This window comes from Podarcis cretensis, assembly GCF_951804945.1.
Source record: "Podarcis cretensis genome assembly, chromosome: 11".
NCBI classification, from domain to species: Eukaryota; Metazoa; Chordata; class Lepidosauria; order Squamata; family Lacertidae; genus Podarcis; species Podarcis cretensis.
In genome coordinates, this window is record NC_137180.1 from 57,606,988 (window position 1) to 57,619,873 (window position 12,886).

The following is a 12,886-nucleotide window of genomic DNA, read 5'->3' on the forward strand; positions in this document are numbered from 1 at the left end:
CCTCAAAAAAAACAGGGCTTTTCCCCCTTTGCAAAAGAAGCTGCACAACTGTGAGCTGATCTCCCAAAAAATGGAGCTTTCCCCCTTTCCTCCTCTAAAAACTAGGTGCGTCTTATGGTCAGGTGCGTCTTATGGAGTGAAAAATATGTAAATTAAAACAGGGTGTTGATATGCTGCACTGAACATCAAACTTCTCTGCTTGTTGGCCTTTTCCACAGAATCTGCATGTGGTCCTGTATGTGGAAAGGACTCTAAGATCCTGTGCAAAACAAGCTCAAATTAGTGTAAAAGGTATGCCAATAGTCTTTCCCTCTTCTCCCTCCCAGTGGTGTCTGATGCCCGTTGGGACTGGTAGGGAAGAGAAGAGAAGAGAAGAGAAGAGAAGAGAAGAGAAGAGAAGAGAAGAGAAGAGAAAGAAAGAAAGAAAGAAGCTGAGAGAGAACTATATGAAAATGATGTATAGATGGTATCTGTCACCGGTTAAACTGGAAAAAAATGTATAAAAATGGAAAAAAAGAGTGTTGGAGATGTGAAACAGAAGGTACGTTCTATCATATGTGGTGGGAGTGTAAAAAGGTAAAAGCCTATTGGGAAATGATATATAATAAATTGAAGAAAATGTTGAAAATAACTTCTGTAAAAAAACCAGAAGCCTTCTTACTAGGTATTTTAGGCCGAAAGAAAATAGGACTTTATTTATGTATGCCACTACAGCAGCAAGAATGTTGATTGCACAAAATTGGAAGACTGGAGAAATACCAACTTAGGAACAATGGCAAGAGAAGTTGATGAACTATGTAGAACTGGCAAAAATGACAGACAGACTAAGAGAAAAAGACAACAGCGATTTTGAAAAAGAATGGGAACCATTTATATCATACTTGCAGAAACAAAGAAAGTTGATAGACTGGATGGCAGAATTTAAATAAACATTCACATTATTAGTATTAGAAAATGTTTAAAAGATAGAGGAAATATTATGGTGTGTTTACTTTTATGTTTTTAGGTTTGATGTTATGTTATTAATAACTTTTTCTGTTAGGAGGTAGCAAAGTGGGCGAAAAGAGAAACAAACCAAAAGTGGAAGTTGGGGGAAGCCTTGGAGGGGAGGGGAGGGAGGAATATATAGTAAAGGTTAAGAATTTGAGATGTATGTAATGAATGAAAAAGAAAAATGAATAAAAAATTTATTAAAAAAAGAAAAGAAAAGAAAAGAAAAGAAAAGAAAAGAAAAGAAAAGAAAAGAAAAGAAAAGAAAAGAAAAGAAAAGAAAAGAAAAGAAAAGAAAAGAAGCCAACCATAGGTGGAGTCAGCCAGTTCTGTTTTTATCCCCATCTTCCTCCCTATGAACTTCTACAAAGGCCACATGAAGGCCACATTCATACCATACGTTTAAAGAACTATGAAAACTCTTTAAAGAGCCAAAGAATTCTGGGAGCTGTGGTTTGTTAATGGGTGCTGAGAGTTGTTAGAAGACTCAGATTCCCCCTTCCAGAACTACAATTCCCAGAGTTCCCTGGGAAGAGGGGTTGATGCTTAAACCACTCTGCTATCTGAAACAACACAGAACTAGTCTACTCCATCTTCTGCAGGTGTGGTGGTTGAGGGTTACGAGAGGTGCAAGACTCAGTAATATTTCTGCAGCAGGGTCCCTGTCTCCATAGCCCTATAGCTACCCAATCAGCATGAAAGGGGAGCTTTTGAGTCACCGAGGCTTAAAAAATGACTTTGTATTTTTTAAGAGTAAAAGGAGGTGAATCGGCCACTGTGGATTGGCTCCTAGGATAACTCAAAAGAAGGAACACTGGAAGAATATTTAGGGAAAGCTCTGATGCTCTAAAACTAAGCATTATGGGGCACTGAGAACACAAGGTGCTTCCATTTCAAGACAATGGTGTGCAAGTTCTGTCATGTACAATGGAACTTCAAGAAAATGACAGCTTAAGTCACTCCAAACGAAGATACTCGAGCACTCCAAATAATTTGCCAGTGTATGTGCAAATAATAGATCTTGCTGAAAGGCAATACATGGTGCTTTGCACTGATTATGGTAATGCATCTATTACTATTATAATTATTATTATTATTATTATCATCATCATCATCATCATCATCATTATTATTACACTGTATTATCTTAGAAGGTTGCATGATCTTAGAAGGGGGTGTGACTGTAAGGGGGTGTTGTTGTTGTGACTTTCATTTAGGGTTCCTGCACTTCTGAATTTGCCACTAAATTACTGTTGCATGACACCCTTCAGATATTTGAACATTGCCATCATGTTTCATAGAATCATAGAATCATAGAGTTGGAAGAGACCACAAGGGCCATCGAGTCCAACCCTGCCAAGCAGGAAACACCATCAGAGCACTCCTGACATATGGTTGTCAAGCCTCTGCTTAAAGACCTCCAAAGAAGGAGACTCCACCACACTCCTTGGCAGCAGATTCCACTGTCGAACAGCTCTTACTGTCAGGAAGTTCTTCCTAATGTTTAGGTGGAATCTTTTTTCTTGTAGTTTGGAACCATTGCTCCGTGTCCGCTTCTCTGGAGCAGCAGAAAACAACCTTTCTCCCTCCTCTATGTGACATCCTTTTATATATTTGAACATGGCTATCATATCACCCCTTAACCTCCTCTTCTCCAGGCTAAACATGCCCAGCTCCCTTAGCCGTTCTTCATAAGGCATCGTTTCCAGGCCTTTGACCATTTTGGTTGCCCTCCTCTGGACACGTTCCAGTTTGTCAGTGTCCTTCTTGAACTGCGGTGCCCAGAACTGGACACAGTACTCCAGGTGAGGTCTGACCAGAGCAGAATACAGTGGCACTATTACTTCCCTTGATCTAGATGCTATATTCCTATTGATGCAGCCCAGAATTGCATTGGCTTTTTTAGCTGCCGCGTCACACAGTTGGCTCATGTCAAGTATGTGGTCAACCAAGACTCCTAGATCCTTTTCACATGTACTGCTCTCAAGCCAGGTGTCACCCATCTTGTATTTGTGCCTCTCATTTTTTTTGCCCAAGTGCAATACTTTACATTTCTCCCTGTTAAAATTCATCTTGTTTGTTTTGGCCCAGTTCTCTAATCTGTCAAGGTCGTTTTGAAGTGTGATCCTGTCCTCTGGGGTGTTAGCCACCCCTCCCAGTTTGGTGTCATCTGCAAATTTGATCAGGATGCCCTTGAGTCCATCATCCAAGTCGTTGATAAAGATGTTGAATAAGACCGGGCCCAAGACAGAACCCTGTGGCACCCCACTAGTCACTCTTCTCCAGGTTGAAGAGGAACCATTGATGAGCACCCTTTGGGTTCGGTCAGTCAGCCAGTTACAAATCCACTGAGTGGTAGCATAGTCAAGACCGCATTTTACCAGCTTCTTTACAAGAATATCATGGGGCACCTTGTCAAATGCCTTGCTGAAATCAAGGTAGGCTACATCCACTGCGTTCCCTTCATCTACCAGGCTTGTAATTCTGTCAAAAAACGAGATCAGGTTAGTCTGACACGACTTATTTTTCAGAAATCCATGCTGACTATTGGTGATCACAGTATTCCTTTCTAGGTGCTCACAAACTGTTTGCTTAATGATCTGCTCCAGAATCTTCCCTGGTATTGATGTCAGACTGACTGGGCGGTAATTATTTGGGTCCTCTCTTTTCCCCTTTTTGAAAATAGGGACAACATTTGCCCTCCTCCAGTCTGCCGGGACTTCGCCTGTTCTCCAGGAATTCTCAAAGATGACTGCCAGTGGTTCTGAGATCACATCTGCCAGTTCTTTTAATACTCTTGGATGTAGTTCATCTGGCCCTGGAGACTTGAATACATCTAAACTAGCCAAGTATTCTTGTACTATCTCCTTAGTTATTCTGGGCTGTGTTTCCTCTGCTGAATCATTTGCTCCAAATTCTTCAGGTCGGGCGTTGTTTTCTTTATCAGAGAAGACTGAGGCAAAGAAGGGATTGAGGAGTTCAGCCCTTTCTGTGTCCCCTGTTTGCATTTCACCATCTTCTCCTCTGAGTGACCCCACTGTTTCTTTGTTCTTCCTTTTGCTACGAACATACCCATAAAAGCCTTTTCTGTTGCTTTTAACCTCTCTAGCAAGCCTGAGTTCATTCTGTGCTTTAGCTTTTCTGACTTTGTGTCTACACGTGCTGGCTATTTGTTTGAATTCCTCTTTGGTGGTTTCCCCCCTTTTCCATTTTTTGTACACATCCTTTTTTAATCTTAACTCAGTTAAAAGTTCTTTAGATAGCCACCCTGGCCTCTTTAGGCACCTTCCATGTTTCCGTCTCATTGGTATTGCCTGAAGTTGTGCTTTTACTATCTCCCTCTTAACAAACTCCCAGCCATCATGAACTCCCTTTCCTTTTAGTATTACTGTCCATGGGATCTCACCCAGCACTTCCCTAAGTTTTATGAAGTCGGCTTTCTTAAAGTCAAGAAATTGAGTCCTAGTATGCTTGGCTGCTCCTTTCCGCTGTATAGTAAACTTCAGAAGAGCATGATCACTCACGCCTAATGATCCTTCCACTTCTACCCCACTAACCAGGTCATCAACATTGGTTAGGACCAGATCTAAAATGGCTGTTCCTCTTGTTGCTTCTCCCACTTTCTGGACAATGAAGTTGTCTGCAAGGCCAGTGAGGAATCTGTTTGACCTTATGCTCTTGGCTGAGTTTGACATCCAGCAAATATCCAGGTAATTGAAGTCCCCCATTACTACTATCTCCCTTCCTTTTGCATGCTTGGCCATCTGTTCCAGGAAAGCATCATCTATGTCCTCCGTTTGGCTTGGGGATCTATAGTAAACTCCCACAATGAGGTCCCTGTTATTCATCTCTCCCTTAATTTTGACCCAAATGCTCTCACTTTGGCTTTGAGGTTCTAAATCTTGGATCTCTTCACAGGTATACACATCCCTGACATATAACGCCACTCCTCCTCCTTTCTTGTCTGGTCTGTTTCTCTGAAATAGATTGTAACCCTCCATTATTACATTCCAGGCATGGGACTTATCCCACCAGGTTTCAGTGATGCCTATTATGTCATATTTAGTTTGCTGTACCAAGAGCTCAAGCTCATCTTGTTTATTACCCATGCTTTGCGCATTAGTGTACAGACATTGAAGTCCATTAATCATTCCCCCGTGTCTCTTATTTAAGGATTTTTTCCTCCCACCACTAGGTCTGCGTGCTGTTTGCTCCATTTGGTCTATGACATTTGGATGATCATCTTCATCAATTGATAGACTCCTACCTTCAGGAGCACTGTCTTCCTCCCCCACATTAGTCAGTTTAAAGCCCTCCTGATGAGGTTTCTGAGATTTTTGGCAAAAACATTCCTCCCAACCGTTGTGAGGTGCAGCCCATCGCTTGCCAGAAGTCCATCTTCAAGAAACTGCAGTCCATGATCTAAGAATCCAAACCGTTCCTGTTTACACCATTTGCGAAGCCAGCTGTTCACTTCCACTATTTTTCCCTCTCTCCCTGGGCCATGTTGTTCAACTGGGAGGACAGATGAGATGACAATTTGTGCATTTAATTGCTTCAATTTCCTGCCCAGAGCCTCGTAGTCTCTTTTGATCTTCTGGAGGCTATCGCTTGCAGTGTCATTGGTTCCCACATGAACCAAGAGGAAGGGGTATTTGTCAGTGGGTTTTATGATTCCTTGTAGTCGTTCAGTTACATCTTGGATCTTAGCCCCGGGGAGACAGCACACTTCCCGAGACATCTTGTCAGGCCCACAGATCACTGCTTCTGTTCCCCTCAGTAGGGAATCCCCTATCACCACTACACGCCTCCTCTTAGGTTTGGTCGGGGTTCTTCCGTGATCTGTCCATTCCAAGGTCACCTGCACATTCCCTGAGGACTGACTTTGCTGCTCGTCTTCATATACCCGATCGACTGTAACGAGGGAGAGATCCTCAAATGGAGTCTGCTCTTCGTCTTCCATTCTAGGGGAGAGGACCTCAAAGCGATTGTGTATTTCTAAACAATCAGAGCGAACCCTGGGCCTCCTACTTCTTTGAGTCACGTTTCTCCATATATCTGGCTCCTGTGTTGGTGAACTAGCCTCCTTCTCAGGGGAGTCCCCTGTCTCCTCCTTGGTGGAGACGGTGTGCTCTGTTGCTTCCAAGAAGAGCTCCAGCTCTCTAATTCTTTAGAGCGTAGCCACACGTTCCTCCAGTTGCTGGACTTTGTCTTTTAAGAGGGCAATCAACATGCAATTGCTGCAGGTAAAGCTGCCTGCAACCTTTGGCAAGATGGCAAACATTGTGCAGGAACCGCAGGCGACTGCAGCTGTTCCCTCACTCTCCATCTTGAGAACGTGTCGTTGGGGCTGGCTACAGTGGTCCTCCATCATAAGAAGCGTGCAGACAGGACAAGTAACTCCCCCCAAAAAAACCCTAGGTCTCCCCCAACAAACGTTTGAGACTAGCTCCCCTAAATCTAAAGATAGATCAAATTGCAAGCTCTGATAAGCTCCTCCCACAGCTAATCACCTACCTCAACAGAAACCCTGCCCCCTCTGACCTTTGCACAGGGAGAACAGCTAATCAGCCACAAGAAACACACACAGGAGAAAACCCTTTTTGCTCCTTCTTCAGCCGCTGCCCTACAAGCTCTGATCAGGAGAAAACCCTTTTTGCTCCTTCTTCAGCCGCTGCCCTACAAGCTCTGTTTCCTATTAGTCTTCCATTCTCCATGCTATACACATGCCCAGCTCATAGAATCATAGAATCATAGAGTTGGAGGAGACCACAAGGGCCATCGAGTCCAACCCCCTGCCAAGCAGGAAACACCATCAGAGCACTCCTGACATATGGTTGTCAAGCCTCTGCTTAAAGACCTCCAAAGAAGGAGACTCCACCACACTCCTTGGCAGCAAATTCCACTGTCAAACAGCTCTTACTGTCAGGAAGTTCTTCCTAATGTTTAGGTGGAATCTTTTTTCTTGTAGTTTGGAACCATTGCTCCATGTCCGCTTCTCTGGAGCAGCAGAAAACAACCTTTCTCCCTCCTCTATGTGACATCCTTTTATATATTTGAACATGGCTATCATATCACCCCTTAACCTCCTCTTCTCCAGGCTAAACATGCTCCTTCAACCGTTCCTCACAGGAACTGGTATCACAAGACTTCTATTTCACCCAGTGGTGTAGTGAGGTCAGGTGGTACCCGGTATGGGAAATTTCTTGTCATCCCCCCTCCCACACACATTGAAATCTAGTTGGACTCCCAAGAGACTGTGATCTACTCTGAGTATAAAAAGACTGGCTGTGATCTACCCATTGTCATTGCCAGGAGTTGTTGGGGGGAAGGATTGACCAAAGCCTTTTTTAGTGAATGCTTGGCCTATTTTGCTGAGCCTGCCTGCATGCCTCCTCCGGCAGCCAGGCAGCGCAGGGCTGTCAAAACAAAGCAGCGAAATGCGGTGCAACTCATCCCCTTCCCCTGATGGCTCAGGGTAGGCGGGAGTCGCAGGCACGCGGCACGCCAAATGTCACCCACCTCGGTAATGACACCCGGGGCGGTCCACCCCCATCGCCCCCACCTTGCTCCGCACCTGATTTCACCCCAGTTGTCACAGCAAGGAATGACTTACCAGTCTGTTCCTTCCGCTAAATATCTAGGCTGGGGGCCCATGGGTTGAGGAGTTTGCAGTTGATGGCCAAATTCGAAGCTTGGATGTAACCGATGAGGTTGGACAGAGATTCGCTCCTGAGTCCACCTACAGGGTTGAGGAAGAAAGGTGAGCAAAAGAGGCTCGTGTTTGACACCCACCCCCACTGTTCTGAATCCTGCATTCAAAGCAACACTGATAACCCTGTTCAGACAACTGATTCAGGCTCCGTGAATGCACGGGGTTGGGGGACCAGGGTCATAGGAAGCATCCAGGTCAAAACATGGAATTTGCTCCCATGGGAGGCAATTATGGCCATGGCAAATTCATGGAAAAGGCTGTTGATGGCTACTAGCTATGATGGCTGTGCTCTTCAACTAGACTGTGTGCTTCTGCATATCAGTTGCCAGAAAGTGCAGGAGGGGAAATGTTTGGGACCTGCTTGCAGGCTTCCCACAGGCATCTGATTGGCCACTGTGAGAATAAGATGCTGGATTAGTTGAGCCAGTGGGCTGACCCAGCAGGCTGTTCTTATGTCCTTGCCTCCCTTGTCCAGTATGGTGGTACCTCTGGTTGCGAACAGGATCCGTTCCGGAGGCCCGTTCACACCCTGAAAAGAACGCAACCCGCGTCTACGCACGCGCAGGTCACGATTCGCTGCTTCTGCGCATGCGCGAGCAGCAAAACCCGGAAGTAACCCTTTCCGGTACTTCCAGGTTGCCGCGGGACGCAACCTGAAAATGCACAACCTGAAGCGAACGTAACATGAGGTATGACTGTATTGTCTAGCCCTCTAGCCTTCCCCAACTGGGTACCTTTGGACTACAATTTGACCAGGCTGGTCAGGGTGGTGGGAGATGGGTTTCAATAACAACTAGAGCACAGTTGGTGAAGGTTGGTCTGTTCTGACTGGCAATGACTCTCCGGGGGGGGGGAGCAGGGGAGGGAGAGCTATGCTTCTGGATTTAAAAAAATAAATAACCGGAGATGTCCAGAATTGAACATGTGATCTTCTGCACGATAAGCATGCACTCTACTATTGAGATACAGTGGTGCCCCGCAAGACGAACGCCTCACAAGACGGAAAACCCGCTAGACGAAAGGGTTTTCCGTTTTGGAGGTGCTTCACAAAACGAATTTCTTATGGGCTTGCTTCGCAAGACGAAAATGTCTTGCGAATTCCTGCGGGTTTTTTCCCCTCCCCCCCCTTTTTCTAAGCTGCTAAGCCGCTTATCAGCTGATCCGCTAAGCCGCTAAGCCGCTTAACAGCTGATCCGCTAAGCCGCTTAACAGCTGATCCGCTAAGCCGCTTAACAGCTGATCCGCTAAGCCGCTTATCAGCTGATCCGCTAAGCCCCTAAGCCGCTAATAGCGCTAATCCGCTAATCCGCTAATGGGCTTGCTTCGCAAGACGAAAAAACCGCAAGACGAAGAGACTCGCGGAACGGATTCTTTTCGTCTTGCGAGGCACCGCTGTATTGCCTTTCCCCATCGTTCATGAGCTACACACATTCAGCCTGTGAAAACAAACCCAGTGGTGTGAACACTGGCTCTGACCATGCCCTCAGGAACCCTGCGAAATGGAGGGCTGTCAAGCATGCACAAGCCTATATTCAAAGCTCAGTGGGATGCTATACCATTAACTCAGCTTGCAGTGAGTTCCTGCATAAACAGCAGAAGGCAAAATGCATGGCTGGTCCATCTCTTCTGATGTTCTGAGTATACTGAATGCAAACAGGGCTGTGCCTGCAGATTTAGTCACACTTCCTTGCCCACCTCACCAACTCACACATGCACACGTGCATGCACACGCATCTTCACTCACCCTGGATCAGTTGCCTGCACAGAGCTTAATGGTGACCTGCAGAACAAAGCATTCGAGTCAATAGAGTGTATTCACAGATTGGACAAAGTATTAACGACAGCTTTTCGCAAGCTAGTGTTTTCCCAACGTTCCGGACTACAGCATCCAGCAACCCTGACCATTGTGCTATGCTGGCTGGGGATACTGGAGTTGTAGTCTAACCCGGAAGTCCCCCTTTAGTCTGACAACATTTGAAGGTTGGGGGAGGCTGCAATACATATGATTTGCTTACACAGAAGGTCCCGGTACTAGAGTTAGACAGTGGTTTCAAGGTTGGCCAAGCAGGGACACTCTAGAGCCGTGGTTCCCAATGTGAGGCACATGCCCCACAGGGGGGCAATTTGATTTTTAAAGGGGGCAATTTGGAAGCTTGTTTAGACCAAGTTAATGGCCTTTCAGGCTTCCTCTACGTGAGTAGGAGTTCACTTTTTGAATAATAAGAATTATATTTTTACAGGGGTGGGGGGCATCAGGATTTTAGAGGTGCTTAGGTGGGGCATGGCCAAAAAAAAAAAAAAAGATTGGGAACCACTGCTCTAGAGACAGACACCCTGTGGTTTGACCCCATTTTATGTATACTGTTGCTGTGCATAGAGTTTCGAGATTTTAGGCCAGGGATGAGGAACCTATGGCCCTCCAGATGTTGTTGGAGAACATCTCCCATCTTTCCATACTGACTGTGGCTGATGAGAGTTCATCAGTATCTGGAGGGCAACAAGTTCCTCCCAGACCTGCTATATACCAGAATTAAGTAGTAAAGTTTCTTTTTTCTAGATGGTACCACTTCAGCTCACAGAAGCAGGGAAAGGGCAGGGTGCTGCATGCTTACGTTTATTTATTTTATTTCTTTATAGAAATATTTATATATCACTGTATCATAAATATATATATATATTGCAGGGATTTGCAACAACATAAAAATATAAAACCAAACAATAAAATCATGAAACGTTAAAAGCAACTCAAAAGCAAAAATAAATTAAAAACAAATATCAGTTGACCATTTGGGGGGTGCTGCCCTATGTGGGTGGGGAGTGGGAATGACACACAAATTGGGTGTCAGCCGTAAAACTAGAAATTCTTTGTTATTATGGAAGGCAGCCATTGATAAGCCCATCCTCCACTGATTTAACTTACAGCCTTTGAAATCCACCCACCTTTGCTAAAGGTTTTTGAGGGGAACAAAGGATGCATCAGCCGTGGGTTTCCTGCCTTGGCAGGGGATTGGACTAAAATACCTGGTAGTGTTCTTCAACCTTAGGTCCCCAGATTTTGTGGCACCACAACCCCAGCCAGCTTAGTTAATGGTACAGATTGATAGGAGCTGTAGTCAGGGCCGGCCCACTCATGAAGCAAGGTGAGGCAACTGCCTCAGGTGGCAATATCCACCAGGGCAGGAGATCCCAATGTCTATCTTCCTTTCCTGTAGATCTTCCCTCACCCATTCTTCCCTGGCGGGGAGGCAGAGTGCCATGGAGAGCTAAGGCATCAGGAAGAAGGCTACAGTAGAAATAATGTCCCTGATGTGCTAGCTTTCTGCATGCAGGGATATTTGTTGTTGTGGGGGTTTTTTGCAAAAGCAGAACTGCAACTTGCACAATCCATTGGCCATGTTGGCTGGGGCTAACGGGCTCAGAAGAGTCCAACAGCATGCAGAAGACATTGGCTGTTAGGATGTCCCAAACTGGTCACATCCATGATCTTGGCTGATGGTGGAGATGCTTGCTCACCTGGGATGAGGCATGAGTCTGCGGTGCTGGGCCTCGAGGAGCTGCTGCTGGAGGAGGTATTGCTGGTGAAGGGCCTGAGGTAGGAAAGAGGGTCCCGTCACTTCCTGGAATGGCAGGGCAGGCAGAGGCGGCAGGGACGGGTGCAGGGGGCCTCCGTGCTGGTGCGCGGTTGCCATGTGAGGCTGGACGGCGTGAGGCAGGGGGAAGTCTGTGGAAATCTGAGGCTGGGGGCCCAGGTGGAAGTGCCGGCAGGAGGTAGCATGAGGATTGTGAGACCTTTGAAAAGGAGCGCCTGGAAGGGAAAAGGCGGGAGGACGGTCAGAGGTGCTGTGCGTAACCCAAGGCGTGTTCACACATCGTGTGCACAAGTGCTGGTGCGAAAGAGGGTACACTCGTGAAAGAGCGACTCACTTCGAACAGAAACGCAGTACGTCTCACCATAGTCGGTGGGGCAAAGCTACTCAGTCTGCTGTACAGCTTCTGCTTAAATGCTTATGCAGGGCTGTAGCATGGGGGCCCGTAGCCCCGGGCGCATGATTTGGAGGTGGGGCGAGATAGATGTTGTCTTCCCCGGATCCCCACCCTGATTGCCGTCAGAAGTCTCTGGGCCCCAGAGCCCAGCCTGGCCTTGGCACCACACCCCCTGCCCCCTCACTGAATGGTTATCCGGTCAGTGTTGGGGAGTGCGCCCGCCAATGGCCGCATCAGTTGACCACGCTCCGCCTTGCATGGGTACACAGGCAGGTGGCACGGTGCAGCCCTGTGAACCCTCTGTGCCCCACACCCACCCAGCAGTGGCGGTAAGGGTTGGGCTGGCACAGTGGATTTTGTTCACCCTCTGTGCCAAGCCCCTGGTCCTGCCTTGTGCATACACATGCCCTAGGCGCCAACAAAGGACTCAATGCCCACCGTGCTGATAGCCAACTTTAAGCCCCGCACCCACAACCAAGATGCTGCCTCTCCCCCGATTAAGCACTTTGAAATAAACTCGGAGTCGAGAGTGGATTTCATGCTCTTTATTCAGCTCATAGTGGTGAGGAGGAATGGAAGTTCCCCCAGAATGTCTGTTTTATATATATTATTTACACAATGGGCCCCACGTGATTGGCTAATTCTGGGATTCTCCTGTAGGCCAATCAGGTTGCGGATTCACTTCCACCTGGAGCTGGATTGGGTGGCTCCTGTGGACCAATCAGACTGCTGCATTCTGGATTCTATTGTTCTAGGACCAATCAGACTGCTGCATTCTGGATTCTATTGTTCTAGGACCAATCAGACTGCTGAATTCTGGATCCTATTGTTCTAGGACCAATCAGACTGCTGAATCCTATTGTTCTAGGACCAATCAGACTGCTGCATTCTGGATCCTATTGTTCTAGGACCAATCAGACTGCTGCCTTTTGGATCCTATTCAACTCAGTACATAACACAATTGAACTTGGATTATGACTTCTGCCACAAACTTTAAGGCGGGCACAGCTTTTGCATGGCATGCGAGAAGCATCTTTGGACAGGCCCTTCTTCGAGTGGGTTGGGCTTGAGCCGTCTGTTTGTGCCAGTGCTGGCATCTGAGCGACCAAGGCAAGAGGGGAGAAGACCATGCTGGCATGTCCTTCCACGCCTCCCTTGTAGGCAGAGGTCCGCCAACAGGGGCAGGAGGGAGGGCTG

The 12,886-nt window shown here is 46.7% G+C and overlaps 1 protein-coding gene across 2 annotated transcripts in view; it reads right to left on the reverse strand.

The window, feature by feature from the left end:
* Window positions 1-12,886, reverse strand: part of ARK2C (arkadia (RNF111) C-terminal like ring finger ubiquitin ligase 2C) — a 99,040-nt gene that overhangs the window by 8,683 nt on the left and 77,471 nt on the right. Inside the window, exons 2-4 of one of the 2 annotated variants that reach the window (XM_079995012.1) lie at window positions 11,219-11,510; window positions 9,450-9,485; window positions 7,607-7,732 (exon numbers count right to left, since the gene is read on the reverse strand). In XM_079995012.1, coding sequence (XP_079851138.1) covers window positions 7,607-7,732; window positions 9,450-9,485; window positions 11,219-11,510 — 454 coding nt within the window. The remainder of the gene's footprint in view (window positions 1-7,606; window positions 7,733-9,449; window positions 9,486-11,218; window positions 11,511-12,886) is intronic. The other variant, XM_079995011.1, reaches the window with a different exon arrangement.